The 27419-nt window shown below is 43.1% G+C and overlaps 1 protein-coding gene and 1 long non-coding RNA gene across 2 annotated transcripts in view; one reads left to right on the forward strand and one right to left on the reverse strand.

Moving 5' to 3' along the window:
* The first annotated feature begins 13287 nt into the window (after nt 1-13287).
* LOC121033167 (uncharacterized) lies at nt 13288-23508 on the forward strand. Its single transcript, XR_005791735.1, has 4 exons — nt 13288-13478; nt 13838-13992; nt 20868-21006; nt 23280-23508. It is a non-coding gene; the product is annotated as an uncharacterized LOC121033167 (long non-coding RNA).
* Nucleotides 14380-27419, reverse strand: part of LAMA1 (laminin subunit alpha 1) — a 168353-nt gene continuing 155313 nt past the window's right edge. Inside the window, exons 55-63 of the mRNA XM_040479369.1 lie at nt 26902-27087; nt 25387-25522; nt 23514-23626; nt 21268-21457; nt 20573-20731; nt 19893-20046; nt 18539-18672; nt 15346-15568; nt 14380-14740 (exon numbers count right to left, since the gene is read on the reverse strand). Coding sequence (XP_040335303.1) covers nt 14580-14740; nt 15346-15568; nt 18539-18672; nt 19893-20046; nt 20573-20731; nt 21268-21457; nt 23514-23626; nt 25387-25522; nt 26902-27087 — 1456 coding nt within the window. The 3' untranslated portion in view covers nt 14380-14579. The remainder of the gene's footprint in view (nt 14741-15345; nt 15569-18538; nt 18673-19892; nt 20047-20572; nt 20732-21267; nt 21458-23513; nt 23627-25386; nt 25523-26901; nt 27088-27419) is intronic.

Below are 27419 nucleotides of genomic sequence, written 5' to 3' on the forward strand. Positions count from 1 at the left end.
CCAAAAGATGGAAACATTGCCAGCACCCACTGATGGATGAATGGATAAACAAAACATGGTCTGTCCACACAGTGGAACACTCCTCAGCATTACAAAGGGAAGAAGTCTGACCCGTGTCACAACATAGCTGGGCCTGTAGGACATCACGCTAAGTGAAATAAGCCAGTCACAGAACGACAGGTACTGAATGATTCCAGTTATATGAGGTAATTAGAGTAGTCAAACTCCTACAGAGAGTAGGATGGTAGCTGCCAGGGGCTGGGGTGAGGGAGAATGGGGAGTTAGTGTTTAACAGGTACAGAGTTTGTTTTGTGAGATGAAACGAGTCCTGGAGCCAGAAGGTGATGACGGTTGCACAACAGTGTGACTGTACTTACTACCACGGACCTGTACACTTAAAAGTGGTTGAAGTGATAAATTTTACATTAGCCATATTTTACCGCAATTAAGAAAAAAATGCAGTGATGGATGAACAGGCAAACTGAGCAAATGCTTGGGCTCCCAAAAATAGGTTTTGAAAAAAATCTGAAGTTTCAATAAAAGTATTGTGGAAAAATATGATCTTCAGTGAACTTTTTTGCATATCTTTATAGATTTTTTTTTATAATCATGTGGTAGTGAGTGAGGGAAGGAGTAGGCCTTTGGGACTTTATAAAGTGGGGTTGCCAAATTTACCAAATAAATATAGGATGTCATGCAATAGTTAGGACATATTCTTACTAAACGTGGTTCATTGTTTATCCGAAATTTGAATTTAACTGAGTGTCCTGCTATATTTTATCTGGCAACCTAACTCCAAAGACCCGAATTCTGCCTTGCTGAGTGAGAGAGGTTAAGGAACCAACATAAAGCCCTGCGGTGAGGCACAGCCAGGTGTCTTATCTGGAGCCCAGGTTCTTTACCATCAAGGGGAGGCCTCTAAACCCCGGTTGTACTACTCTGCACTCAGTGGAAGCCCTAAGGGGAGAGAAGTGGATTTTCCCGAGGGGATCTTTTAGGAGAGGCCTTGTGAATAGTTCGAACGATGAAAGGCCCAAACCCTGTTTCAGCTCTATTAATAAATGGTGAGGGCGAATGGGAAGGAGGGAGAGAGGGGAGAGGGGGGAAAGGGAATAAACCCTATCCAAGTCTGTAGTGTGCTCTCTGTAGTGGTTCGGATCATTTCCTCCTCCAACGTGGTGAACCAAATTCTAGAATGTCCATGCCTTCGTCTCCACTGTAGAGGGTTTCCACAGAAACAAGAACAGAAGGGCCACTCTCGGCATGGTGAGGGGTCCTTGTGCATTTTTGTGCTGAGATGGCTAATGCCTCTTTCCTAATCCAGCTGTCCAAGGAGCTGCCTTGAGACTGCACTTGTCCGCATTCCTTCGGTTGCCAGTTGCTACAGAACAAACAGCTCTGCCACAGTTGGCTGTCACCTTTCTCTAGTATCTTCACACAGATATTAAATTGGGAGGGAATTACAGATTTCAGAGACATCAGCCAGGAGGTACAAATGGCTGCCAGTGTTCAGAGACATGAGCGAGGCACAGAAGAGACACAGGGACAGGACCACAGTTGCCTTCCTTGTTTATCAAATTACAACCTCTCACAGGAATAGAAGTTGAATCTGTCACTTTCTGTATTGGAAAAGTAGGTCATTGCTAAGTGAGGTAGAGACCTCTTTTCCAGTAAGAATTTGAAAAAAGAAATCATTATCCTGAAGTGTTTGAGATAGCAGCCATTTTGACCACAGCCATGGCCACAGAACAGAACTAAAATACGTTTGTAGGGAATCAAATAAGACCTCAAAAATTTGGGTTTAAAACTCCTCAGTTCATTTAAAGAATATACAGATGTGGCTTAAAATTTTTTTCTTTTAAAATTATACACATTCTTCCAGAAAAAGTAGCGGATCGGGGCGCCTGGGTGACTCAGTCTGTTGAGCGTCTGACTTTGGCTCAACTCGTGATCTCGCAGTTCTTGAGTTCGAGCCCCACATCAGGCTCCGTGCTGACAGCTTGGAGCCTGGAGCCTGCTTCAGATTCTGTGTCTCCATCTCTCTCTGCCCCTCCCCTGACTGCACTCTTTCTCTCTCTCAAAAATAAATAAACATTAAAAATATTTTAAAAAGCAAAAGCAAAAACAAAATGTAGCTGATCAAGGGGAAAGAATTATACACACACACACACGTTTATTTATTTATATGTGTGTGTGTGTGTGTGTGTGTGTGTGTGTATATATATATATATATACTTTTTTTTTTTTTTTTTGGTCCCGAAAAATGTTCTTTTAGTTCAGGCCCTGATTAAACAACAGTCTGTCTAAAGGAGGTTCCATCTCCTTCCTTTGCTCCCTTTGTCCCCTTTGTCCCCTGTGATTCTCTAGGGCCTGTTTAAAGTCTTCTGCAGCAAACAGCTGGTGCCCTCTGCTGAAATGTAACCAGTAGCATTGCTGATCTGTTGTAGAAATCAGAGCTTAAAATTTTTGGTAAAGAAATGAAAATATTCATTCTTTGTTCTAATCTATTATAGGCTATAGAGATACTTTATTTTTTAATTTATTCTTTTTTACTGAGTCAAAAAATCATTATTTTCTAGGGTTAAAATTAACTTTCTAGAGTGGATGTGCCAGAATGCTAGTCTGTTTAGACATTTGTATAAGCTTTAGACACTTTGAAAATAGAATTCTTTTTCTCTTAAAAATAGGATCTGGGGCGCCTGGGTGGTTTAGTCAGTTAAGCGTCTGACTCTTGGTTTCGGCTCTGGTGATGATCTCATGGTTTCATGAGTCTAAGCCCCGTGTCACGCTCTGTGCTAGCAGCACAGAGCCTGCTTGGGATTCCCTATCTCCCTCTCTCTGCATCTCCCCCGCTCATGCTGTCTCCGTCTCCCTCAAAAATAAATAAACGTAAAAAAAAGAAAAGAAACAGGATCTTATTGGATTGGTTGAAAATGGTTTTTTTTTCCCCCCGCTCTTCAAAATAAGATGGATGCAGTCAACATTCCTTTGTTTTACTATTCAGTCTTTAAGGGCAGTTTTTCAAACCAATTGAAGTACAGTCGATTTTAGTGTTCCATCAGTTTCAGGTGTACCACATAGTGATTGGATAGTGTACGTTGTGCTGTGCTCACTACACGTGGAGCTACCATCTGGCACCACACAGCACTATTACAGTACCTCTGACTATTTTCTCTACGCTGTTATTTTTTTTTTCAATATATGAAATTTATTGTCAAATTGGTTTCCATACAACACCCAGTGCTCATCCCAAAAGGTGCCCTCCTCAATACCCATCCCCCACCCTCCCCTCCCTCCCACCCCCCATTAACCCTCAGTTTGTTCTCAGTTTTTAAGAGTCTCTTATGCTTTGGCTGTCTCCCACTCTAACCTCTTTTTTTTTTTTTTCCTTCCCCGCCCCCATGGGTTTCTGTTAAGTTTCTCAGGAGCCACATAAGAGTGAAAACATATGGTATCTGTCTTTCTCTGTATGGCTTATTTCACTTAGCATCACACTCTCCAGTTCCATCCACGTCGCTACAAAGGGCCATATTTCATTCTTTCTCATTGCCATATAGTACTCCATTGTGTATATAAACCACAATTTCTTTAAAATTTTTTTTTTCAATGTTTATTTATTTTTGGGACAGAGAGAGACAGAGCATGAACGGGGGAGGGGCAGAGAGAGAGGGAGACACAGAATCGGAAACAGGCTCCAGGCTCTGAGCCATCAGCCCAGAGCCTGACACAGGGCTCGAACTCACGGACCGCGAGATCGTGACCTGGCTGAAGTCGGACGCTTAACTGACTGCGCCACCCAGGTGCCCCTAAACCACAATTTCTTTATCCATTCATCAGCTGATGGACATTTAGGCTCTTTCCATAATTTGGCTATTGTTGAGAGTGCTGCTATAAACATTGGGGTACAAGTGCCCCTCTGCATCAGTACTCCTGTATCCCTTGGGTAAATTCCTAGCAGTGCTATTGCTGGGTCATAGGGTAGGTCTGTTTTTAATTTTCTGAGGAACCTCCACACTGCTTTCCAGAGCGGCTGCACCAATTTGCATTCCCACCAACAGTGCAAGAGGGTTCCCGTTTCTCCACATCCTCTCCAGCATCTATAGTCTCCTGATTTGTTCATTTTGGCCACTCTGACTGGCTTGAGGTGATATCTGAGTGTGGTTTTGATTTGTATTTCCCTGATAAGGAGCAACGTTGAACATCTTTTCATGTGCCTGTTGGCCATCCGGATGTCTTCTTTAGAGAAGTGTCTTTTCATGTTTTCTGCCCATTTCTTCACTGGGTTATTTGTTTTTCAGGTGTGGAGTTTGGTGAGCTCTTTATAGATTTTGGATACTAGCCCTTTGTCCGATATGTCATTTACAAATATCTTTTCCCATTCCGTTGGTTGCCTTTTAGTTTTGTTGGTTGTTTCCTTTGCTGTGCAGAAGCTTTTTATCTTCATAAGGTCCCAGTAATTCACTATTGCTTTTAATTCCCTTGCCTTTGGGGATGTGTCGAGTAAGAGATTGCTACGGCTGAGGTCAGAGAGGTCTTTTCCTGCTTTCTCCTCTAAGGTTTTGATGGTTTCCTGTCTCACATTCAGGTCCTTGATCCATTTTGAGTTTATTTTTGTGAATGGTGTGAGAAAGTGGTCTAGTTTCAACCTTCTGCATGTTGCTGTCCAGTTCTCCCAGCACCATTTGTTAAAGAGACTGTCTTTTTTCATTGGATGTTCTTCCTGCTTTGTCAAAGATGAGTTGGCCATACGTTTGTGGGTCTAGTTCTGGGGTTTCTATTCTATTCCATTGGTCTATGTGTCTGTTTTTGTGCCAATACCATGCTGTCTTGATGATGACAGCTTTGTAGTAGAGGCTAAAGTCTGGGATTGTGATGCCTCCTGCTTTGGTCCTCTTCAAAATTACTTTGGCTATTCGGGGCCTTTTGTGGTTCCATATGAATTTTAGGATTGCTTGTTCTAGTTTCGAGAAGAATGCTGGTGCAATTTTGATTGGGATTGCATTGAATGTGTAGATAGCTTTGGGTAGTATTGACATTTTGACAATATTTATTCTTCCAATCCATGAGGAGGGAATGTCTTTCCATTTCTTTATATCTTCTTCAATTACCTTCATAAGCTTTCTATAGTTTAGAGCATACACATCTTTTACATATTTGGTTAGATTTATTCCTAGGTATTTTGTACTTCTTGGTACAATTGTGAATGGGATCAGTTTCTTTATTTGTCTTTCTGTTGCTTCATTGTTAGTGTATAAGAATGCAAGTGATTTCTGTACATTGATTTTGTATCCTGCAACTTTGCTGAATTCATGTATCAGTTCTAGCAGACTTTTGGTGGAGTCTATCGAATTTTCCATGTATAGTATCGTGTCATCTGCAAAAAGTGAAAGCTTGACTTCATCTTTGCCAATTTTGATGCCTTTGATTTCCTTTTGTTGTCTGATTGCTGATGCTAGAACTTCCAACACTATGTTAAACAACAGTGGTGAGAGTGGGCATCCCTGTCGTGTTCCTGATCTCAGGGAAAAAGCTCTCAGTTTTTCCCCATTGAGGATGATGTTAGCTGTGGGCTTTTCATAAATGGCTTTTATGTTGTTTAAGTATGTTTCTTCTATCCCGACTTTCTCAAGGGTTTTTATTAAGAAAGGGTGCTGAATTTTGTCAAAGGCCTTTTCTGCATCGATTGACAGGATCATATGGTTCTTATCTTTTCTTTTATTAATGTGATGTATCACGTTGATTGATTTGCGAATGTTGAACCAGCCCTACATCCCAGGAATGAATCCCACTTGATCATGGTGAATAATTCTTTTTATATGCCGTTGAATTCGATTTGCTAGTATCTTATTGAGAATTTTGGCATCCATATTCATCAGGGATATTGGCCTGTAGTTCTCTTTTTTTACTGGGTCTCTGTCTGGTTTAAGAATCAAAGTAATACTGGCTTCAGAGAATGAGTCTGGAATTTTTCCTTCCCTTTCTATTTCTTGGAATAGCTTGAGAAGGATAGGTATTATCTCTGCTTTAAACGTCTGGTAGAACTCCCCTGGGAAGCCATCTGGTCCTGGACTCTTATTTGTTGGGAGATTTTTGATAACCGATTCAATTTCTTCGCTGGTTATGGGTCTGTTCAAGCTTTCTATTTCCTCCTGATTGAGTTTTGGAAGAGTGTGGGTGTTTAGGAATTTGTCCATTTCTTCCAGGTTGTCCACTTTGATGGCATATAATTTTTCATAGTATTCCCTGATAATTGTTTGTATCTCTGAGGGATTGGTTGTAATAATTCCATTTTCATTCATGATTTTATCTATTTGGGTCATCTCCCGTTTCTTTTTGAGAAGCCTGGCTAGAGGTTGTCAATTTTGTTTATTTTTTCAAAAAACCAACTCTTGGTTTCGTTGATCTGCTCTACAGTTTTTTTAGATTCTATATTGTTTATTTCTGCTCTGATCTTTATTATTTCTCTTCTTCTGCTGGGTTTAGGCTGCCTTTGCTGTTCTGCTTCTATTTCCTTTAGGTGTGCTGTTAGATTTTGTATTTGGGATTTTTCTTGTTTCTTGAGATAGGCCTGGATGGCAATGTATTTTCCTCTCAGGACTGCCTTCGCTGCATCCCAAAGCGTTTGGATTGTTGTATTTTCATTTTTGTTTGTTTCCATATATTTTTTAATTTCTTCTCTAATTGCCTGGTTGACCCATTCATTCTTTAGTAGGGTGTTCTTTAACCTCCATGCTTTTGGAGGTTTTCCAGACTTTTTTCTGTGGTTGATTTCAAGCTTCATAGCATTGTGGTCTGAAAGTATGCATGGTATGATTTCAATTCTTGTATACTTATGAAGGGCTGTTTTGTGACCCAGTATATCATCTATCTTGGAGAATGTTCCATGTGCACTCGAGAAGAAAGTATATTCTGTTGCTTTGGGATGCAGAGTCTAAATATATCTGTCAAGTCCATCTGATCCAATGTCTCATTCAGGGCCTTTGTTTCTTTATTGACCGTGTGTCTAGATGATCTATCCATTTCTGTAAGTGGAGTGTTAAAGTCCCCTGCAATTACCACATTCTTATCAATAAGGTTGCTTATGTTTATAAGTAATTGTTTTATATATTTGGGGGCTCCGGTATTCGGCACATAGACATTTATAATTGTTAGCTCTTCCTGATGGATAGACCCTGTAATTATTATATAATGCCCTTCTTCATCTCTTGTTACAGTTTTTAATTTAAAGTCTAGTTTGTCTGATATAAGTATGGCTACTCCAGCTTTCTTTTGGCTTCCAGTAGCATGATAAATAGTTCTCCATCCCCTCACTCTCAATCTGAAGGTGTCCTCAGGTCTAAAATGAGTCTCTTGTAGACAGCAAATAGATGGGTCTTGTTTTTTTATCCATTCTAATACCCTCTGTCTTTTGGTTGGTGCATTTAATCCATTTACATTCAGTGTTATTATAGAAAGATATGGGTTTAGAGTCATTGTGATGTCTGTATGTTTTATGTTTGTAGCAATGTCTCTGGTACTTTGTCTCACAGGGTCCCCCTTAGGATCTCTTGTAGGGCTGGTTAGTGGTGACGAATTCCTTCAGTGTTTGTTTGGGAAGACCTTTATCTCTCCTTCTATTCTAAATGACAGACTTGCTGGAGAAAGGATTCTCGGTTGCATATTTTTTCTGTTCAACACATTCAAGATCTCCTGCCAATCCTTTCTGGCCTGCCAAGTTTCAAAAGAGAGATCAGTCATGAGTCTTATAGGTCTCCCTTTATATGTTAGAGCACATTTATCCCTTGCTGCTTTCAGAATTTTGTTTTTATCCTTGTATTTTGCCAGTTTCACTATATGTCGTGCAGAAGATCGATTCAAGTTACGTCTGAAGGGAGTTCTCTGTGCCTCTTGGATTTCAATGCCTTTTTCCTTCCCCACTTCAGGGAAGTTCTCAGCTATGATTTCTTCAACTACACCTTCAGCACCTTTCCCTCTCTCTTCCTCCTCTGGGATACCAATTATGAGTATATTATTTCTTTTTAGTGTATCACTTAGTTCTCTAATTTTCCCCTCATACTCCTGGATTTTTTCATCTCTCTTTTTCTCAGATTCCTCTTTTTCCATAATTTTATCTTCTAGTTCACCTATTCTCTCCTCTGCCTCTTCAATCCGAGCTGTGGTCGTTTCCATTTTATTTTGCATCTCGTTTAAAGCGTTTTCAGCTCCTCCTGACTGTTCCTTAGTTCCTTGATCTCTGTAGCAATAGATTCTCTGCTGTCCTCATACTGTTTTCAAGCCCAGCGATTAATTTTATGACTATTATTCTAAATTCACTTTCTGTTATATTATTTAAATCCTTTTTGATCAGTTCATTAGCTGTTGTTATTTCCTGGAGATTCTTTTGAGGGGAATTCTTCCGTTTGGTCATTTTGGATAGTCCCTGGAGTGGTGAGGACCTGCAGGGCACTTCCCCTGTGCTGTGGTGTATAGCTGGAGTTGGTGGGCGGGGCCACAGTCAGACCTGATGTCTGCCCCCAGCCCACCGCTGGGGCCACAGTCAGACTGGTGTGTGCCTTCTCTTCCCCTCTCCTAGGGGTGTGATTCACTGTGGGGTGGGGTGGCATGGCCCTTCTGGGCTACTTGCACACTGCCAGGCTTGTGGTGCTGGGGATCTGGCGTATTAGCTGGGGTGGATCGGCAAGGTGCACAGGGGCGGGAGGGGCAGGCTGAGCTCGGTTTTCCTTTGGAGATCCCCTTTGGGAGGGGCCCTGCAGCACCGGGAGGGAGTCAGACCCACCAGAGGGATGGATCCACAGAAGCACAGCTTTGGGTGTTTGCTCAGTACAAGCAAGTTCCCTGGCAGGAACCGGTTCTCTTTGGGATTTTGGCTGGGGGATGGGCGAGGGAGATGGTGCTGACCAGTGCCTTTGTTCCCCGCCAAGCTGAGCTCTGTCATCCGGGACTCAACAACTCTCCCTCCCGTTGTCCTCCAGCCCTCCCATTCTCCGAGCAGAGCTGTTAGCTTATAACCTTCCAGATGCTAAGTCCCGCTTGCTGTCGGAACATACTCCGTCTGGCCCCTCCGCTTTTGCAAGCCAGACTCGGGGCTCTGCTTGGCCGGCAGGCCGCCCCTCAGCCCCGGCTCCCTCCCGCCAGTCCGTGGAGCGCCCACCACCTCGCCGCCCTTTCTACCCTCTTCCGTGGGCCTCTCGTCTGCCCTTGGCTCCGGAGACTCAGTTCTGCTAGTCTTCTGGTGGTTTTCTGGGTTATTTAGGGAGGTGCAGGTGGAATCTAAGTGATTAGCAGGACACGTGGTGAGCCCAGCGTCCTCCTACGCCGCCATCTTCTCTCCTACACTATTATTTTTTATCATTATTTAATCATTCCATAGATGGAAGTCTGCACCTCCCACCCCCCTTCACCCATTTTCCCCATTGCCCCGCCTCACTCCCCTCTGGCCCTCATTAATTTGTTCTCTGTAGGTATGGGTCTCTTTTTGCTTTTTTTCATTTTATATGTATGCTGTCCACTTTTTCATCCATTTATTTATTGATGGACACTGGGGTTGCTTCTATATCTTGGCTATTGTAAATAATACTGTAGTAAACATAGGAGTGTATATATCTTTTCGAATTAGTGTTTTTGTTTTCTTTGGGTAAATACCCTGTAGTGGAATTAGTGGGTCATATGTTCTATTTTTAATTAAAAATTTTTTTATGTTTATTTATTTTTGAGAGAGAATGTGAGCAGGGGAGGGGCAGAGAGAGAGGGAGACACAGAATCCGAAACAGGCTCAGGCTCTGAGCTGTCAACACAGGGCCCGATGTGGGGCTCGAACTCATGGACAGTGAGATCATGACCTGAGCTGAAGTCGGATGCTTAACCCACTGAGCCACCAGGCGCCCTTATTTTTAATTTTTTTGAGGAACCTCCATACTGTTTTTCACACTGGCTGCACCAGTTTACATTCCCATCAGTTAGTGCATAAGGGTTCCTTTTTCTCCACATCCTTACCAACACTTATTTCTTGTCCTTTTGAGTCTAACCATCCTGACAAGTATAAGGTGATCCCTCATTGTGGTTTTAATTTGCATTTTCCTGATGGCTAGTGATGTTGAGCATCTCTGCATGTGTCTGTTGGCCATGTGTAAGTCTCCTTTGGAAAATGTGTGGTCCCCTGCCCATTTTATTTGGGTATTCTGGTGTTGAGTTGTATAAGTTCTTTATATATTTTGTATATTAACTCCGTATAAAATGTATCATTTGCAAATATCTTCTCCCATCCAGTAGGTTGCCTTTTTGTTTTGTTGATTGTTTCCTCCACTGTGCAGAAGCCTTTTATTGTGGTGTAGTCCAAATTTATTTTTGCTTTTTTTGCCCTCACCTAAGGAGGCATATCTAAAAAAATGTTTCTGTGGCTGATGTCAAAGAAATTGTTGCTTATGTTCTTTTCAAGGAGTTTTATGGTTTCAGGTCTCACATTCAGGTTTTAATCCATTTTGACTTTATTTTTGTGTATGGTGTAAGAAAGTGGTCCATTTCATTCTTTTGCTGTCCAGGGTCCCCAGAATTATTTGTTGAAGTGATTGTCTTTCCCCATTGTATATTGTTGACTCCATTATTGTAGATTAAATGGGCTTTCTTCTTTTCTTAGTTCCTTTAGGAGTGAGGTTAGATTATTTGAGAATTTTCTTGTTTCTTGAGGTAGGTCTGTACTACCATAAATTTCACTCTTAGAACGGTTTTCAGTTTCTCAAATGAAAATCAAAACACAACAGTTCAAAATCTTTAGGAACTGTTGTGTTTTCATTTTCATTTCAATTTCCTCTTTGAATTCTTTGTTAACCCATTTACTGTTTAGTAGTAGCATGTTGTTTAGCCTCCGTGTGTTTGTGTTTTGTGGTGTGCGTGTGTGTGTTACGTGTGTGGTTGATTTCCTGTTTCATACAATTGTGGAAAGGATACACAATATAATTCTAATCTTAAATTTATTGAGACTTGTTTTGTAACCTAACATATCCTAATAGTGTTCCATGTGCACTTGAAAAAAAATGTGTATTCTCTGGTTTTGAATGGAATGTTCTATACATACCTGGTTTGTCTTATTAGTATGTCATTCAAAGACACTATTTTCTTACTGGTTTTCTGCCTGGATATTCTTTCCTTTTATGTAAATGGAGTATTGAAGTCCCCTACTGTTATTGTATTACTGTCAATTTCTCCTTTTATATTTATGTATTTAGGTTTTTCGGTGTTGGGTACATAGATATTTATGTATCCTCTTGTTGGATTGACTCCTTTATCATAATGTATTGCCTTTATCTGTCTCTTATCATAGTTTTTGTTTTAAAGTCCATCTTGTCTGGTGTGAGTGTTGCTCCCCCCCCACCCCCCCCTCCCCCCCATATTCGCATGGTATATCTGTTTCCATCCCTTTACTTTCCGTCTGTATTGTCTTTAGGTTTGAAGTGAGTCTCTTTAGGCACCATATAGATGGGTCTTGTTTTTTTTTTTATCCATTCTGCTTCTGTATGTCTTTTGATTAGAGAATTTAGTCCATTTAATTTAAAGTAACTATTGTGAGGTATGTACTTACTGCTATTTTGTTAATTGTTTTCAGTGGTCTTGTAATTCTTCTCTGTCCATTCTACTCTTGCTCTCTTTTCTTGCAGTTGAGGACTTTCTGTAGTGTCATATTTAGCTTTATTTCTCTTTATGTGTTATGTTTTGGGGTTTGGGTTGCCATGAGGCTCACGTATAGGGTCCTAAGAATACAGCAGTGTATGTTGAGTTGATGGTTATCTAAGTGTGAACACATCCTAAATGAACTTTTTTACTCCCTCCACCTTTTATGTATATGCTGTCATATTTTTACATCTTTTTATTCATAATTTTCTTCAAACTGTGACCTTTTGTTTTCCACTTAAAAAAGTCCCTTTAACAGTTCTTATAAGACCAGTTTAGTGTCAATGAACTCCTTTAACTTTTGACTGGGAAACTATTTCTCTGTCTCTGAATTCTAAATGATAATCTTTCTGGGTAGAGTATTCTTGGTTATAGGCTTCTGTCTTTCAGCTGTTTGAATATGTCATCCCACTCCCTTCTAGCCTACAAAGTGGTTACTGAAAAATCAGCTGGCAGCCCTATAGGGTTTCCCTTGTATATAACAGTTTGCTTTTCTCTTGCTGCTTTGAAATTGTTTATCTTTAACCTTTGACATTTTAATTTTGTGTTTAGTTGTGTACCTTCTTGTGTTCATTTTGTTTGGAACTCTGTACTTTCAGAACCTGGATATCCGTTAATTCCCCAGGTTGGGGAAGTTTTCAGCTATTATTTATTCAAATAAGTTTTCTGCTCCTTTCTCTCTCTGTCATCTTCTTGGGCCCCTATAATGTAAAAATGCTTGATGTTTTCCGAGAGATCCCTTAACCTACCCTCCTTTTTTAAAATAGTGTTTTCTTTTTTCCGTTCTGCCAGAGTGCTTTTCATTACCCTGTTTTCCAGACTGCTGATATCTTCTGCATCTACTAATCTAGGGACTCCCTAGAGTGTATTTTTTATTTCAGTTACTAATTTCAATTCTGATTCTTTTTTATATTTACTGTCTCTTTGTTGAAGTTTTCACTGAGTTCTTCCACTCTTCTCCAGTCTGGTGAGCATCTTTACTAACATTACACTCTATCATGCGTATTGTTTATCTCCGTTTCATTTAGTTCTTTCTCCGAGTTTGTGTCTTGTTCTTTCATTGGGAGCATATGCCCCTGTCTTCTCATTTTACTTGACTTTCTGTGTGTGATCCTCTGAAATAGGCAGAGCAGCACTTCTAAACTTGAAGGAGTGGTCTTGTGTATGGTCAGCTCCCATGTAGAATGTGTGTGTCTTTATGGCTTTCGCTGGCTGGCTGGAGCTGTGTCTGGTGCAGGCTGGGGATCACGTGGCACTCTGTGCTAGGGGTGCCTGGTGTGATGGCTGGAGCTGGCATGGGTATGGGTTGGGCTGTCCCAGAGTACTACATGCACCCTGGAAGGACAGCTGAAGCTGAAGTGGATGTGGGCTGGGGTGTTTCAGGGCTCTCCGTGCAGTGGGCACTCTGGTGGGGCAGCTGTAGCTGAGGCAGGCCAGAGGGACCTGGGTGCTCCATGTATGGGGCATCTGGGCAGGAGATCTGTAGCTGATGGTGGGTATTGACTCAGGCAGTTCCAGGGCTCTCTGGCCAGAAGGTATCCTTGAGGACAGGTAAAGTCACAGTGGGTACAAGCACAGGGAGTGACCTAGTGTGGCAATTAGAACTGGCACAGGTCAGGGAATCCTGGGACATTCTGCCCCGGGCTGCCCTGGTGATGTGGCTGGAACCCCACAGCAGGCAGGGGCTTCTGGTTCCTGGTCACTCTGAATATTGGCCACCTTGGTGGGGTGGCTGGAGCCAAAGCAGCATGAGCCAGGAAGTCCCAGCATCCTCCTCACCAGGGTGCCCTGGCAAGCAGTCTGGAGCCGAAGTGGTATAGGCATGGAGTATTCTGGGGTGCTTTGTGCCTGTGTCACCTTGATGGGATGGCTGGAGCTATAGTGAGCATTGACAAGGGGTGTTCTAGTGTGTGCTGTTTTGGGGCCTCCTTGGTGGAATGGCTGGGATGGTGTGGGCTAGTGGCCCAGGACTCAGGCAGTAGGCCAGCTCTGGTGCCTGGACCTTCTTCCCATCCACACTATCAAGGTAGATGGGGAACGTAAACCATGGCACTTGCCAGCCCCTCCAACCTAGAAAGAGTTCCAGCATCTCCCCCACTGTCTGGTGGTTTTAGAGCTGGCTCTTTTGTATTCTATTTGCTCTTTTATACCATGGCTTTTTTTTGTGCTCCAGGGAACCCAGTACTAACGTGGCAGGCCAGCTAAGGCACCAAACCCTGCTCCTGCCTGTGCTATCGAGGTGTTCGGGGGAGTGTAAACCATGGTACTTGCCAGCCCTTCCGACCCAGAGAGAGTTCCAGCAGCTCTCCTGTTTGGTGGACTTACAAGGTAGGATCTCTTAGATACTAGTTGCTCTTTTAAACGGCTTTTTTTCTGTGCTGTAGAGCAGACGGATCAGCTCATGGTCCCTCAATGCTATCCTTCCCCACTGCAATTCACAGGGCTGGGGGTTCCTTTTGTTACCATGTCCCCATCTCTCTTGCCACTCTTTATGTGCTCTGTGCCACAGAAGCCATCCAGCCAGCCCTCAGTTCTTCAGGAGGAACTGCTCTATAAATAGGTATAGATTGTGGAGGAGGTGAATTCACGGTCTTCCTACATCACTATCTTGGACGAGACTCCATATTTGTATAAAATTCAAAACGTAAAACATGAAAAACTGTCAGGTAATCAACAGAATATTCAGTGTTTACAAAGAAAAAGTGAGCCACTTAATTCAATTTACATTTTAAACTATGTAATAGAGGTATTTGTTGTACACATGGTTTTAGTTTAATACAAGTACAAAATTTCTCTCTGGAAACACTTAACCTGAGTTGAAAATGAAATCAGAACTGATGAGAGATCTTAATTTACAAAAGCAATTCTCCTCAAAATATAAACAATGATTCCCAACTGGCGAGTTGCTCTGAAATTCAGGGTTCAGACCCAGGACAGGAATGAGGGAAAACTCCTTGTAGATCAAAAGCTCTGCTGAAGTCATAGGATTGCACTTGTGGGCCCTTAATCAGAGTGAGCTTTCTCAAGCACCCCCGGAAGGAGGTCTGGCTGCTCAGGCAGTTTTGCTTTACGTCAGCTGTTAAGAGAGAAGTCTTGCTTAATTTTGTTAAATGACATGACTAGTACAATAGGAGCAAAAGTAATTATCAAGTAGTTTTTTCATCAAAATTAGAACACTGTTCTCCCACATATGTTGCTTCTGTGATAAGTCAATGAAAACTTTTAATATATGGTAATTTTAAGGTATAGTTATGACTTAAAAGTCATCAAAGAGATGTTTATTTCGTTATTTGTAAAAATCACTGGGAACATCTGAAATGCAGAATTCAAATCCAGAATCGATGTCAGAGGATAAGATCATGTTTCTTTGTCCTCTAAAATGGTTACCTGCCCTAAAATGACTTCCTACTCTGGGGGGTCATCTAAGATGACTTGCCTCGGTAAAGTCATCTCGCTTACTTTACATTGCATCCGGTGTTCTCAGAGTCTTACCTAATGATGAATTTACTTGTGTAGATTATTTTAACTTTTCCAAGAACTTCTAGGTATTTGAGATAGACTTTCTAAAATGTAAAGGATTTGTCACCCAAACCATGTATTTTTCTTAATCCCTATTCTGTATCCAGCTAAACTGACAGAGCTCCTTAAAAGTGAATGGGCAAAGCAGACACCCATACGTACCAGGGTAGCCGCCCACATAAATGGGATTGTTGGTGTCTGCTGAGGTGGACTGGGTGTGTGGACTTTCAGCGTGAGCTGCATTCCCATCAACAATCAGAACCAAGCGGTGTTTGCTTTTCTGAGCTTGAAGTGTGTGCCATCTTCCATCGCACAGAGTACTGGTAGCTTTGGGTTTATATGTGGCTGTTATCCGACCAGCACCGTTGTTAACATGAAACAAGATCTAAACAAACAAGACACAAATACCTTGGTGAATTTTTCTATGTTTAAGGAACACCATTCATTTATATAATGCTCTTGGAGTAGATAAATCCCCCCATTCTGCTAAAAAGGAGGGCAAGCTATGAAAAACAATGATTTTGAAAAATAACCTCATAAAGGATGCAGGTTTCATCACTCCCGAAACTACAGAAAGGATCAGTGACCACCTCCATGGGAAGAAGCCCAAGCCATTGCCCTCAAATCATCACCTTTTTCAGGCCTGCAGGAGCTGATGGGTTTAGAGGGTCTGTTTGTAGCAGATGGCTAGCACCTATGAAGGACCATTTACCGACTCTCTTGTGACAGACTATAGGTGCCCTACCACAGCAAGTTGTAACACACAAAAAAAATCTAAGACTTGCAAAAGCTAGCAGGGAATACTTGTAAGAATACTGTTGTAGAGGTGACTCCATGTATTTCGAGGTCCACTGTGATAAATTAAAGATGTACACTATAGACCCTCGGGCAACAGCTAAGAAAAGTTTTAAAGGAAAAATAAGCCAATGGTAGAGGTAAAATATACATCAGAAATTACATTTTTGGCAACTGTTACACTTCTAATAATGTTTCTCAGATGTCATATAAAAATACGCACAATACAGAATTTTTCAAAATTCTTTTGAAGTCCAGATGAGGAAGCCTTTGGCTATAAGCCACAGCGTAGAGGGGCAAGCGGTATGATGTAGAGGCAGCTTTGTTTAGACATGAAGATGAAATAAGGGGGGAGAAGAGGTGAAGGACAAGAGGTGGATCTGATTTTCTTACATCCTCCTCACCCCCATTCTAGGATGTCCTCGCAGCCGGAAACCCAGTGGGGAAGAAGCAGAAGTACTAGAAATAGGCAAATGAGATTGCAAATAAAATTGGAAAAAATCTAGAGCACAGAGACTTGTTTAAAAAGAGTCAAGCATCTTAGTTTCAGAGCAACACAAGTTGACCACAGTGCAAGAGAAATGGTGAAAAGTGTAGTTAGGTAGAGAGGATTTAAGAGATGCCTTTCATCCCCATGGCCTGGCATCAACTCCCCAGTTCTCCTGTGATCCTCTGGGGGACGCAGGAGGTGGCTGAAGAGACAGCAGTGCCCCTGACCGGGATGGGAAGCTTGATCTGCAAGGGATGTTGGCCTAATAATCTCCAGGATAAGTTCCCACAACCTGGTGATGGCTGAAACTCCAGACCACTCGTTATAACTTGCCAGGGACAACTGGCCTAGTGCACAAAAGACAGAGGCTATGCCTAAGGACCAGGAATGCCAAGCCACACCTCAGCTATTGTCAAGAGAGAACTTACAGAAAAGAAAGGACAAGGAAGACTCTCTTCCCTCACATCTTGCTTGCACCTAGAGGCAGTTTTCAAGCAAAAGAGACTAAGGTATCCTAATTGTTAAGTTCATTTTGTTCTGAACATGGGAAAGACTGGCGACTGAAAAGCAAGAGCAGAATAGTTACAGAAAAAATATATATATATTTTGAATTAAAAAAATTAGACTGTGGTATATCCATCACATGGAATACTCTGCAATAAAAATAAAAAAAAGAAAAAGGAACCATTGATAAACACAACAGCCCAGATCAATGCCAGGAAATGAGGCTGAGTGTACAAAGCCTATCTCAAGAGGACATATACTGTATCATATCATTTATATAATACTCATGAAATAACAGCTGGAGAACAGATCAGTGGTTGCCCAGGGCTAGGGAGAGAGTTGGTGTGGATATGAAGGGGTGGGTTGAGAGAGCCTTGAGGTACAATTAAGTATCTTGACTATGAGGGTGGATACATAAAGCTAAACAAAATTGTGTAGAGCCACACACACACATGTACATGCATAACTAACTCAACTGAAAAAAACTCTGGATTATGCCAATGTCAATTTCATGGATTTGATGTTGTGTAAGAGTTATGCAGGGACACCTGGGTAGTTCAGTCGGGTAAGCATTCAACCTTGGTTCAGGTCACAATCTCGCAGTTCATGAGTTTGAGCCCTGCATTGGGCTCTCTGCTGACAGCTGAGAGCCTAGAGCCTGCTTCGGATTCTGTGTCTCCCTCTCTCTCTGCCCCTCTATTTCTCTCAAAAATAAGTAAACATTAAAAAAAAAATTTTTTTTAAGAGTTATGCAGAGCGTCTGTGTGACTCAGTTGGGGAGCTGACTTCGGCTCAGGTCATGATCTCACAGTTCATGTGTTCGACCCCCATGTCGGATTCTGTGCTGACAGCTCAGAGCTTGGGGCCTGCTTCCAGATTGTGTGTCTCCCTCTCTCACTCTCTGCCCTTCCCTCACTTGCAGTCTGCCTCTCTCTCTCTCAAAAATAAATACGAAAAAAAAACTTTTTTAAATTAAAAAAAAAAAGTCATGCAGATGCTAACACGGGGGAACCTCCTTATATATTTTACTATAACTTGCTATCAATCTGTAATTACTTCCAAATAAAATGTTAACAAATATTAGGGAAGGGAGAGCATCAGGTTGGCAATTTTCAGATGCCTCTGGAGAAAAGATTTCTGTTGTAGTAAGATTGCAGTTTTGCTTTAAGTTTAATTTCATTTTTGTCATTTTTAATCTAAACCTTTTCTCTTTTCCACTGAAATGATCATGGGAAGTTTGGATCTAGGTATTTCTTGTTTTTTTTTTTTTTTTAATTTTTTTAATGTTTGTTTATATTTGAGAGAGAGAAATAGTACACAAGCAGGGGAGGGGCAGAGAGAGATGGAGACAGAATCTGAAGCAGGCTCCAGGCTCTGAGCTGTCAGCACAGAGCCCGATGCAGGGCTCGAAGCCAGGAGCCATGAGTTCATGACCTGAGCCAAATCCAGACGCTTAACTGACTGAACCACCCAGGCACCCCTGGATCTAGGTATTTCTACTGTTTCTCAATTGCTCTGTCTCTGGCACTGGGATAAAGGAGAACCCCATCAAGATCAAGCGCTTACCTTGCCATTCACAATCTCTAATCCGATGGCATCTACTTTGGCGCTGCTGATCCCCAGGAGGACACCATTCTCAGAGGTGGTACGAAATTCCAGTGTTATATTTACATCTGATCGGACTTTGTAGCCTTCCTTGACTGAAAAATACAAGGATAACCCCAAGTTAGGGGTGAGCCTGGCCCAGGAGGGTTCAGAGTCGGAGAGGCCGTGGGCTGGTTGGCTGTGCATTTTGGTTCCTAGTTCAGGAGGTCTGGTGGCTAGCTCTTTCTCTGGATCCAGCACCATCCTCAGCTTCCTCATCTTTAAGATGAAGTGATGCTATTCAAGACCTACCAGGGCTGAGCCAGACCGGAGCCCAGGCAGGCACATCCTCTCTTCTAGAGACACATAGGGAAAAAACCGAAAGGGATTTGATCCATATAATCCCTTCATCATCTATCCGGCAGTAGTCTACTTTATTTTCCCAATATCTACATACTGGGTATGGTGTCATTTACTGAGCATATTCATATCCACGCTAGGTTTTTTTACTTGAGGATTTAATTAAATGTATATTTTATTCAAGTGATAGAAAAGCTGAGAAACCAAACTGGGGCTACATAGCAGATGGTTGTTCAGCCCAGGGTTAGAGGAAAATTGGGAGAAAGCCGTGTTACCAGAGCTTCTTGGAAGCACAGAGTGAAGGAGCGAAGTGTGCTAGCTTTTCCTTTCCTCCCACCCACCCCTAATCTTCCACCAGGACCTCCCTGGAAGCCAGAGAAATGCGGTTCCCTGTGGTAGAAAGCAGAGCTGAGGCCAAGAGGAGTAGGGTTGTGAGTGCAAACAGCAAATCAGATGGAGAGGGAAGGCCAGATACATTACAAAGGCTTAGTTCTAGGCCCTGAGGAATTTACATTTGAAGGCATTTTAGACATTTAAATTCCTCTACTTAGGATCAGTATTGTCAACAGTCTCAATGGAGTCAATTTCTTCATCAAATCTGACTTGCATTTGGCTGGCTGGTCTAGATATTTTATGTTGATTTTTGTCAAAGGCCTTTATTAACTTGGGCAGAGAGAATGTGGCTCACATAAATTTAGGGAAAGTACAGACAAAACCAGTACCACATGTCTGCCCTCTGCCTGAAGTTGCCGCTCTCCTGGTGGGAAGAAGCCTGCAGCAGGCCATCTGGATAGCATGAGGGGGAGAAGGCTTTAGAAGTTGAGAAATTAGAATAAACTCGAACACTTAACTAAAATGGTCTTGCTGCAGCCTTGTTCAGGGGGTCCTGTCCTATCAGGACATATCACTGGATCCATTTCAGAGTGCAGGCTAAATAAACCCAAAGATTTCTTTTGAGATCATTGATAATACATACCAAGAGCTGCGTATCCACTGCCTTCAAAGAACGTTCCTTCCTGGGCCACTGCATAGCACCTGCTTACTGCAAATGCAGACACTGGGCTGCCTTTGTCCAGCTGTTTGCCATTCAGTATCACCTCCCCAATGCAGGCGGGGACACTGTGGGTGATCTAAACCAAGTGACATGAGAATAGATGCTCTAAGTAGAACAAGAAGGGCAAGGGTAAAATGTTCCTATGCTTCAACAAACACATTAAAATGTTAACTTTTGGTTTTTAAAATCGAATTTCCACAATAGTTTACATAAACATCTAACGGAATGCTACTAGCTAGGAGTATCTTGGCTAGTAATGCAGTAAAGGTGTTTTCCATCATTTTGATTAAGTAGTGTAGAAATCAAGATGCTGAGTTTTCTAATCTGCAAATACAAATCTACTGGACTTTCCTGCATTGTACCAGAGCTAAATGGCTGGGAAGGGGAAACATTCATTAACTAACAGGTAGGAAAGGCTGGCTGAGCTTCAAGGGGAAGCCCCAACACAATTTAGGGATGCAGTTTAAAAGGTGTGCATCATGCAGCCAAGCTCCAGTTTCAAACAAGATAATTCAACATAAACTTTTTCTTTTACAAATAAAACCACAAAAGCACAACCACAATAAAGGTAAGACGGGCTCCAAACAGAAAACACAGCTTACGTTTCCAATGTTCCTGGCTCTGTACTCAGAGGGAAGACCACCTAGGTACAGCTTTCCTTCCACATCCAACATGGTACCATCTCCCACAGCTGTCACCGTGGGGGATTCCTGGCCATCAACTGTCATGAAGCCTTTTCTTTTAAAGTGCTCTGTCTTGACCTAGAGCAAAATGAGACTATCCACAGTTTTAAAGGAATCTGAGAAAACTGTAATGGATGTTTGTTTGCAGCATCTGTTCATTATAGCTGTAATAACCTGAATGAGATCCTAAAGGATGGCTCTGATTTTTACACAGTTGGTGTTGAGGAGACCAAGCCTGGCAGGAGGCTGGAGCAGGCACAGGCAAAGCGCACGTTAGAATGGGAAGAACCCCTGAGGCCTAGTTATAAGAAAGCAAATGCCATGACCTAAGGGTTGGCCCACTCATGCCACAGGTAGGCTTGATTTACTTCTCATCAAGGTGAGAACGCTTCTGGTACCTTTCATTCATTCCACCAATGTTAGCTGCTGAGTGCTTTTCAGGATGCAGAAAAGGTCCCTGCCTACAAGAAGCTTATAGCTATAGAGGAGATAGTGGACACAAAGCAAGCTAGAAACCAAAGGGGATCACTTCATGACAGCGAACTGGAATGGATACAAGGGATGGATGGAATAAACCTTAGCACGAGGGATTCACCAGCTTCCTGAGGGCATACCGTGTGCCACCTGCCATCACTGATCACTGCAGGGTGGGAGACCTTTGTTCTGCCTTTCCCAAGATCAAACATGAAGTGAAGGTGGCCCCCATGCAGCTGGAGCGTGGCATAATCAACTTGGTTCTGATGAGCCATGTAGTAAATCAGACCGCTGGAGGCAAATGTCCGGATACTTAGCTGAACTGAGAGCCTGGAGGAAAACAAGAGCTCAGGCCTCAGAAAGAAACTTTCACATGTAAAAATAACCTCAAAGAGAGAATCTAATAACTGTTTCAACCTGTGTATTTAACATCTCAGCAGAGAGTCATTCATTATTCTTTCATTCATTCATCCATCTGTTCACCCAACTAATAGTTACCACATACAGATGTCTGCCAGAGACTGTTCTAGATGCTGAGGCTGGAGCACTAAACAAAGAGGAATGTCCTTTCTCCCACAAAACTAATACTAGAAATCTATCAGAGATAAAATTGGGTCATGAGAGGCCAACTGGTGGTTTTATTACAGAGGGCAGGCAGCTCTGAAAAGGTGCTGTTTCAGCTGAGCTCTGAATGGCAGGAGCAAGCCCCACAAAGCTCAGCACTTTGTTTGCAGACAGTGCCGAGTATGCTAAAACAATGGGGTGGATTTGGGTGGACAGCCAGGAACCCCCTACCGGGGCTCCAAGGGAGACAGCACCACAAAGCAGTGGAGGGAAGGCTGCATCTGGGTATCCTCCCGCAGAAGAAAGCACAACACTAAAGCACTCTGGGACAGGGAGTGTCAAATATCAAGGCAATTTGTGGCACGAGTGTTTGCTCCTCTTGTTAACACTGATGAGGAAGAGGGTGATGGCTCTGAGAGAGGTGATGGGCTCCAGAGGCAAGCAAGATGGGGAGCAGGACCCTTCCTCTGTGGTGCAGGGGAAGAGGTACAAGGGTGGGGACAAAGGCAGCAGGGGTGCTCTTTTGGGTAGTGGACAGATGAGGAGAGTTCTCTGTTCACTGAGGCAGTCATCAACTGGGGCATGAAGAGAGGCTGTGGGAATGCACAGAGTTTTGAGATAAGAGAAGCTATAAAATTTTTTTAAAAAATGAACATAATGGAGAATAGTATTGGCTACTCATGTAGTCTGGAGGTTCCATCTCAAATCAGTGGCCATGGCTTTCAAGTCAAACCAGGCAAGAAAGAGATACGTACTTCTGCAGACTTGACCACCAATGTGGATTCTGGTACAGATTAGGAAGTATGAATTTTTCCTGGGGCCGTGGTGGAAGTTTACAAAGGGGCACCTGTAATAATGGCACTGTGCCCATCTGTATTGGGGATAAACTATTCTAGGGGAGTTGTAGAAGGAGGGTTTGTGAGAAAGCATGACAGGTTCAAGGTCTTGATGCAGTTGAGGAGCTGTTGGAATGGGAGGTAACAGTAGATATGAGGAGGACGGGGTTAATAGGATGCTTCAGGTAGAGATTCTGGTTGGAAGTGGGATGGATATTTACAAAGTAGGCAAGGGTGTGTGTGACCGTGGGGAGAATGTGGCTGAGGAAAAGCCCTCTGACAGGAGCCAGAAGACTTGGAAGGTCCAGTGTGGGGTGGCCGAATTCATGGAAAATGATGGCCCAAGTTATGGAACAAAGACACTGAGGCAAGGTCTGAAGATGGTGCCATAGGGGCAGTGATCACAGGTGGCCGTAACACCAGGTGCAGTCTGAAGGATTCAGAGGAGAGGAGGAATGTGGAATTCCCCAGGCCTCATCTGTGGGATGTGAGCTAGCTTGGTCAAGGAAGAGCCCTTGGGGACAAGCAGGTGTGAGGGCAAGAAGGAATGTGCAGATTGGTGTGGGTGTGGCACCAGGGAGTTTGAAAGGCACAGTGAAAGGGTTTGGGTGGACAATTTGATCAGATTAGTAAATGCTTACAATAGAATGGGGTTGAAAGTCCAGAGGATGATAGATCTAGAAGACTTGAGATTCTAGAACAAGATGATTTAGAGAGACTCCCTACCTATGTGCTTTCCTATATTCATACAGAGGCAGCAGCTAGCCTTCATCAAGAAGGGGTAAGGACAAACCACAAGAACCCCACTGGACCACATTTTAAGCATCTGGTTTGCACAAAGGCTGCATTCCTGTCTCTGCCATTTGGTTGCACGTTGAATACTCCATAATAACATACAAGAAGCTTCTGAAAAGACTCATTGCTGAAGAATACCTCCTGGATTCATTTATCGGTGAGACATCTAATGAAGACTTTAGAACACCCACCTCTTTCTGACAGCCAGCTGATTGAAGGGCAACACAAAATGGCTGCTTTGCATGAGGCCAAACTGGTGAGCGTTGGGGATGTACTCTGGGGCTCTGTCCACAGCACACTGCCCCTGTAAGACACGCAGATGGACTCTCAGCCACACAGAGCCAGGGCCCCCACTAACGTGTCCCAAGTTTTCCATGAAAAAAATATCTCAGAAGCAACTGGATCAGAACACCAATAGCCACAAATACATGTCTGCGCTGACTGATTCTCTGCTTTAAGTAATTTACTTGCTATGTCTTTATCTGAGAAGGCAGTTAGAGCTTCTGTCTTTCACCTCAGTCCCACTCAAGTTTGCTTAAAAGTCCCATGACTATTCATCAGGCCAAAGGGGCAGAGGCCTTGCTGCTGCCCTCCCCTGCCTCCCACCCCGGGCAAGGGCTGGAGGGGATCAGTGGCAGCACATCATGTACCAGGAGACTGGAAGTGCCCACAAGTGACCAGCAGGGGCTCTGAGCCTGACGTCTCCAATTCCTCCCAGACAGAGCAAGTCCAGCTGAGAGGAGAGAGGCTGAAAGGGGGGCTGCTGGGGAACCTGCAGGTTGCCTGGCCGCACCCTCCACACAGTGGCTCTGAACCACGTGAGGCTTCAGACTCACTTTTCGGCTTGGGGTAGGTGGACGCTACCAGGGGAGCTGTCCTGAGCTCAAAGATTGGTCCTGCTTGGAAGGTACTGCTTTTTGTATGACTGAACCACCATCTAATCAGAGTGCATGCTTTCAACCAAGGAAACAGAGAAATCAGAAAAGGGAAAAGAAAATGGAAACTAAGAACTGCCATTAAAAATACTTGGCCATGGGGCGCCTGGGTGGCTCAGTCGGTTGAGCGTCCGACCTCGGCTCAAGTCATGATCTCTTGGTTCATGAGTTCGAGCCCCGTGTCAGGCTCTGTGCTGACAGCTCAGAGCCTGAAGCCTGCTTCAGATTCTGTGTTTCCCTCTCTCTCTCTGCCCCTCCCCTCCTTACACTGTCTCTCTCAAAAATAAACATTAAAAACTTTTTTTGAAAAGTACTTGGTCAAAATTGGCTTTTCCTAGATGAATCAAATCTTTTTTTTTTTTTAAGCAATAATGGAATGTTCAATGGCTTTTACATAACGACTTATTTTCTGTTTCTGACTCAACCCGAAGTCACGATGAGTCCTTATAGAAACTCTGCTACAAATCTTGCTGTACGGCAGTCAGATGAAGATGGCTGTCAGGGCCTGTGGTCTGTAAATGCTGTGCCGTGTCATCAGAGAACTATTCGCCACCCTGCCCCTGCTCTGCTTTTCATCACAGGGATGAACCCTGTGACCGTTCCTAGAGTTCTTTGAAAAATGGCTTCCTCGGGGCGCCTGGGTGGCTCATTTGGTTAAGCATCAGACTGGTAATTTTGGCTCAGGTGATGATAGCATGGTTCGTGGGATTGAGCCCCATGTCAGGCTCTGTGTTGAGCATGGAGCCTGCTTGGCATTCTCCCTCTCTCTCTTTGCCCCTCCCCCCCCCCCCACAGACACATACACACTCTGTCTCCAAAATAAAGAAAAAGTAAAAATGGCTTCCATCTGGGGGTTTGGAGGGTGGGTCAATGGAAAAGGCTGGAGTGTTTCTCCCTCCCTTCCAGCTCCAGGTGGCCTCCCTGACAGCACCTTTCTTCTCTGTGCCCCAGTACTCACCAGGAGACCCTCTCTGCTCAGACTCACTCCCCCTGTTCCTGGTAGCACCACCTTCTCCCGTGGCACTGTTGTTCCATTGTGCTCCTTCAGCTTTCCCAACACCTTTGTAACAAGGTCCCCCTTTTGTTCTGACTGTACTTGATTGATACAATTAAAGAAAGCCCCTCTTACTAGACTTGGTAAAGGCTGAGGCTCTGGCGGGAGCTCGCTGTCCTCTCCATGAAGAGCCAGCTTCGGCCTTTCTGAAAGCAAGCAGGTGTCCAAATCTACTTGTTCATAACCAACCGCACTCGTGAAATCCAAATGTCTAGATACAAAGTGTTTATAAAATTAATTAAGATACTATGTACAAGCCAACACAGGAGCCAAAGTCATTTGATTACTGAACACTACAGTCTTATGAAAAACCATTAATATATTACTCTTAGTGAAACCAAATTGACCATCTTCCAGTGACTAGAAGTCTGTAAGTCTTATTATATTCCCTCATTTGATTCTTCGACCCACCCCACTCCAGCCCCTCCCCATGTCGTCCTCCTGGCCATCGCTGAGCATCCCTCAAGATTTGGCTCAAATGCAGCCTTGGCCGGGGTAAGAGAATGGGTCTGTCTCTGGCTCTCACACGACTACACACTGGCCTCAGTTAAACACTGATTTCTTTCTTAGAGATTTACACTTGCCAGGAAGTCGTGACCTACACTTTTCATATTCCCTTCACTCTGCAGCCCTTGCAACATGTCCTGTCTGCGTCTACCCTCTTGGCACCTTCTGAGGACGTGGCTGTGAACAGCACAGAAGCCTTTCTGCCCTATGGAATTCTCAGCCTCAGGGCTTTCAGTAGTAAGATGCTGAATCAGTTTATTTATAAACAGAGAACTGGGCAAATAAATCAACTGTACAAATAAGTTGTACAAACCAAGGCTCTGACATGGTAATCGTGCTGAAACCCAGTGTAATGTTTTATTCTTCCAAAGTCCAAGGACTCCTAAGAGGTTCTTTTACAGGGGACACTGCGACCATCAGAGATCCAAGCCATTGTTTAAGGTCTCAAGGCAAATGGGCAGTTCAGGCAGGAGGGAGCTTGCTTGTCCTGGGCAGATTCTGGCTCCGCACCCCCACCTGCAGGTTGTAGCCCCGCTTTTGTGCCACCAGCGTTCTTATGCAGGCAGGAGGCAAGTGAAGAAGAAATAAATACCATGGGCATGTGGGCATGTGTCTGTTCTCTTACTCAGAATGAGCTCCACAGGGAAAACAGACTTCCCGTTCTTAATTAGGCACTAATTGTTTCAGGAGGAGCCATTAAACCAAAGCTGCAAGAAACCCCACCATAAAGGTTCCTTTAAAGCAGTGAGCTCAAGACAGCAAGAAACTTGCATCACAAAATCTCTATGTTCCCTGAAGTGCATGTCAAAAGTGTATTTGACCTCTGATGTTTGTTGATAGTCCTGTGGAACTGATGTTCATTTTTTTTTTTTTTTAATATATGATTACCAGATATATCCACTATTCTAATCCAGTAGAATCCATTTGGGAGACCTTTGCGATAGAATAGGGCTTGCTTGTTATTCAGAAACTTGTAGGATTTTAGGTAATCTCAAACAGCAAAATTAGACAGCAAGTCAGGGTCAGTACTCAGCTTTAAAAAATTAGGAAGTGCAAAAACATGTTGAGAGCAGTTACACTTACTCCATGTTAAAGATCAGGTTTTTGATACAGCCGTGAAATGATCTTCCCATCTTGAGCACTGATGTCCCCTCACCCTCTGGAACTCCCCCTATGTACAGGCTGGATACATTTATTGTCCTGCTTTCTGCTGATGGGCCCAACTTCATTTCTACAGGATTTGTCTCATCCATTTGGACAGTGATAACGCTAAAAGGTCAAAGGAGAAAAGAAAAGCTTTTAAATGTAATGAAACATAACTATTTTAATACATAATTTCACAAGTTCTTACTGAATGACAGAAGTTCCCTGAAGACAAATTTTAACGACACTAAGTGAATAAAAAGGTGAGTCTTAAAAATTAACACTTACAGTTGAACATCCTCCCAAAATGAATCACGTTATTAAATATTATTGAGTTCAGTTCACTTGGGGAGAGTATTATTCTTTTACTTTACCTGTGATAAAATGTCCAGCATGCTTTTGAAACATTTGGTCTACCGCTTTGAAGGGATATATGTGGGAATGCTGATACAACACTA

This window comes from Herpailurus yagouaroundi, unplaced genomic scaffold (assembly GCF_014898765.1).
Source record: "Herpailurus yagouaroundi ecotype Mexico unplaced genomic scaffold, PumYag 142, whole genome shotgun sequence".
Lineage (NCBI taxonomy): Eukaryota > Metazoa > Chordata > Mammalia > Carnivora > Felidae > Herpailurus > Herpailurus yagouaroundi.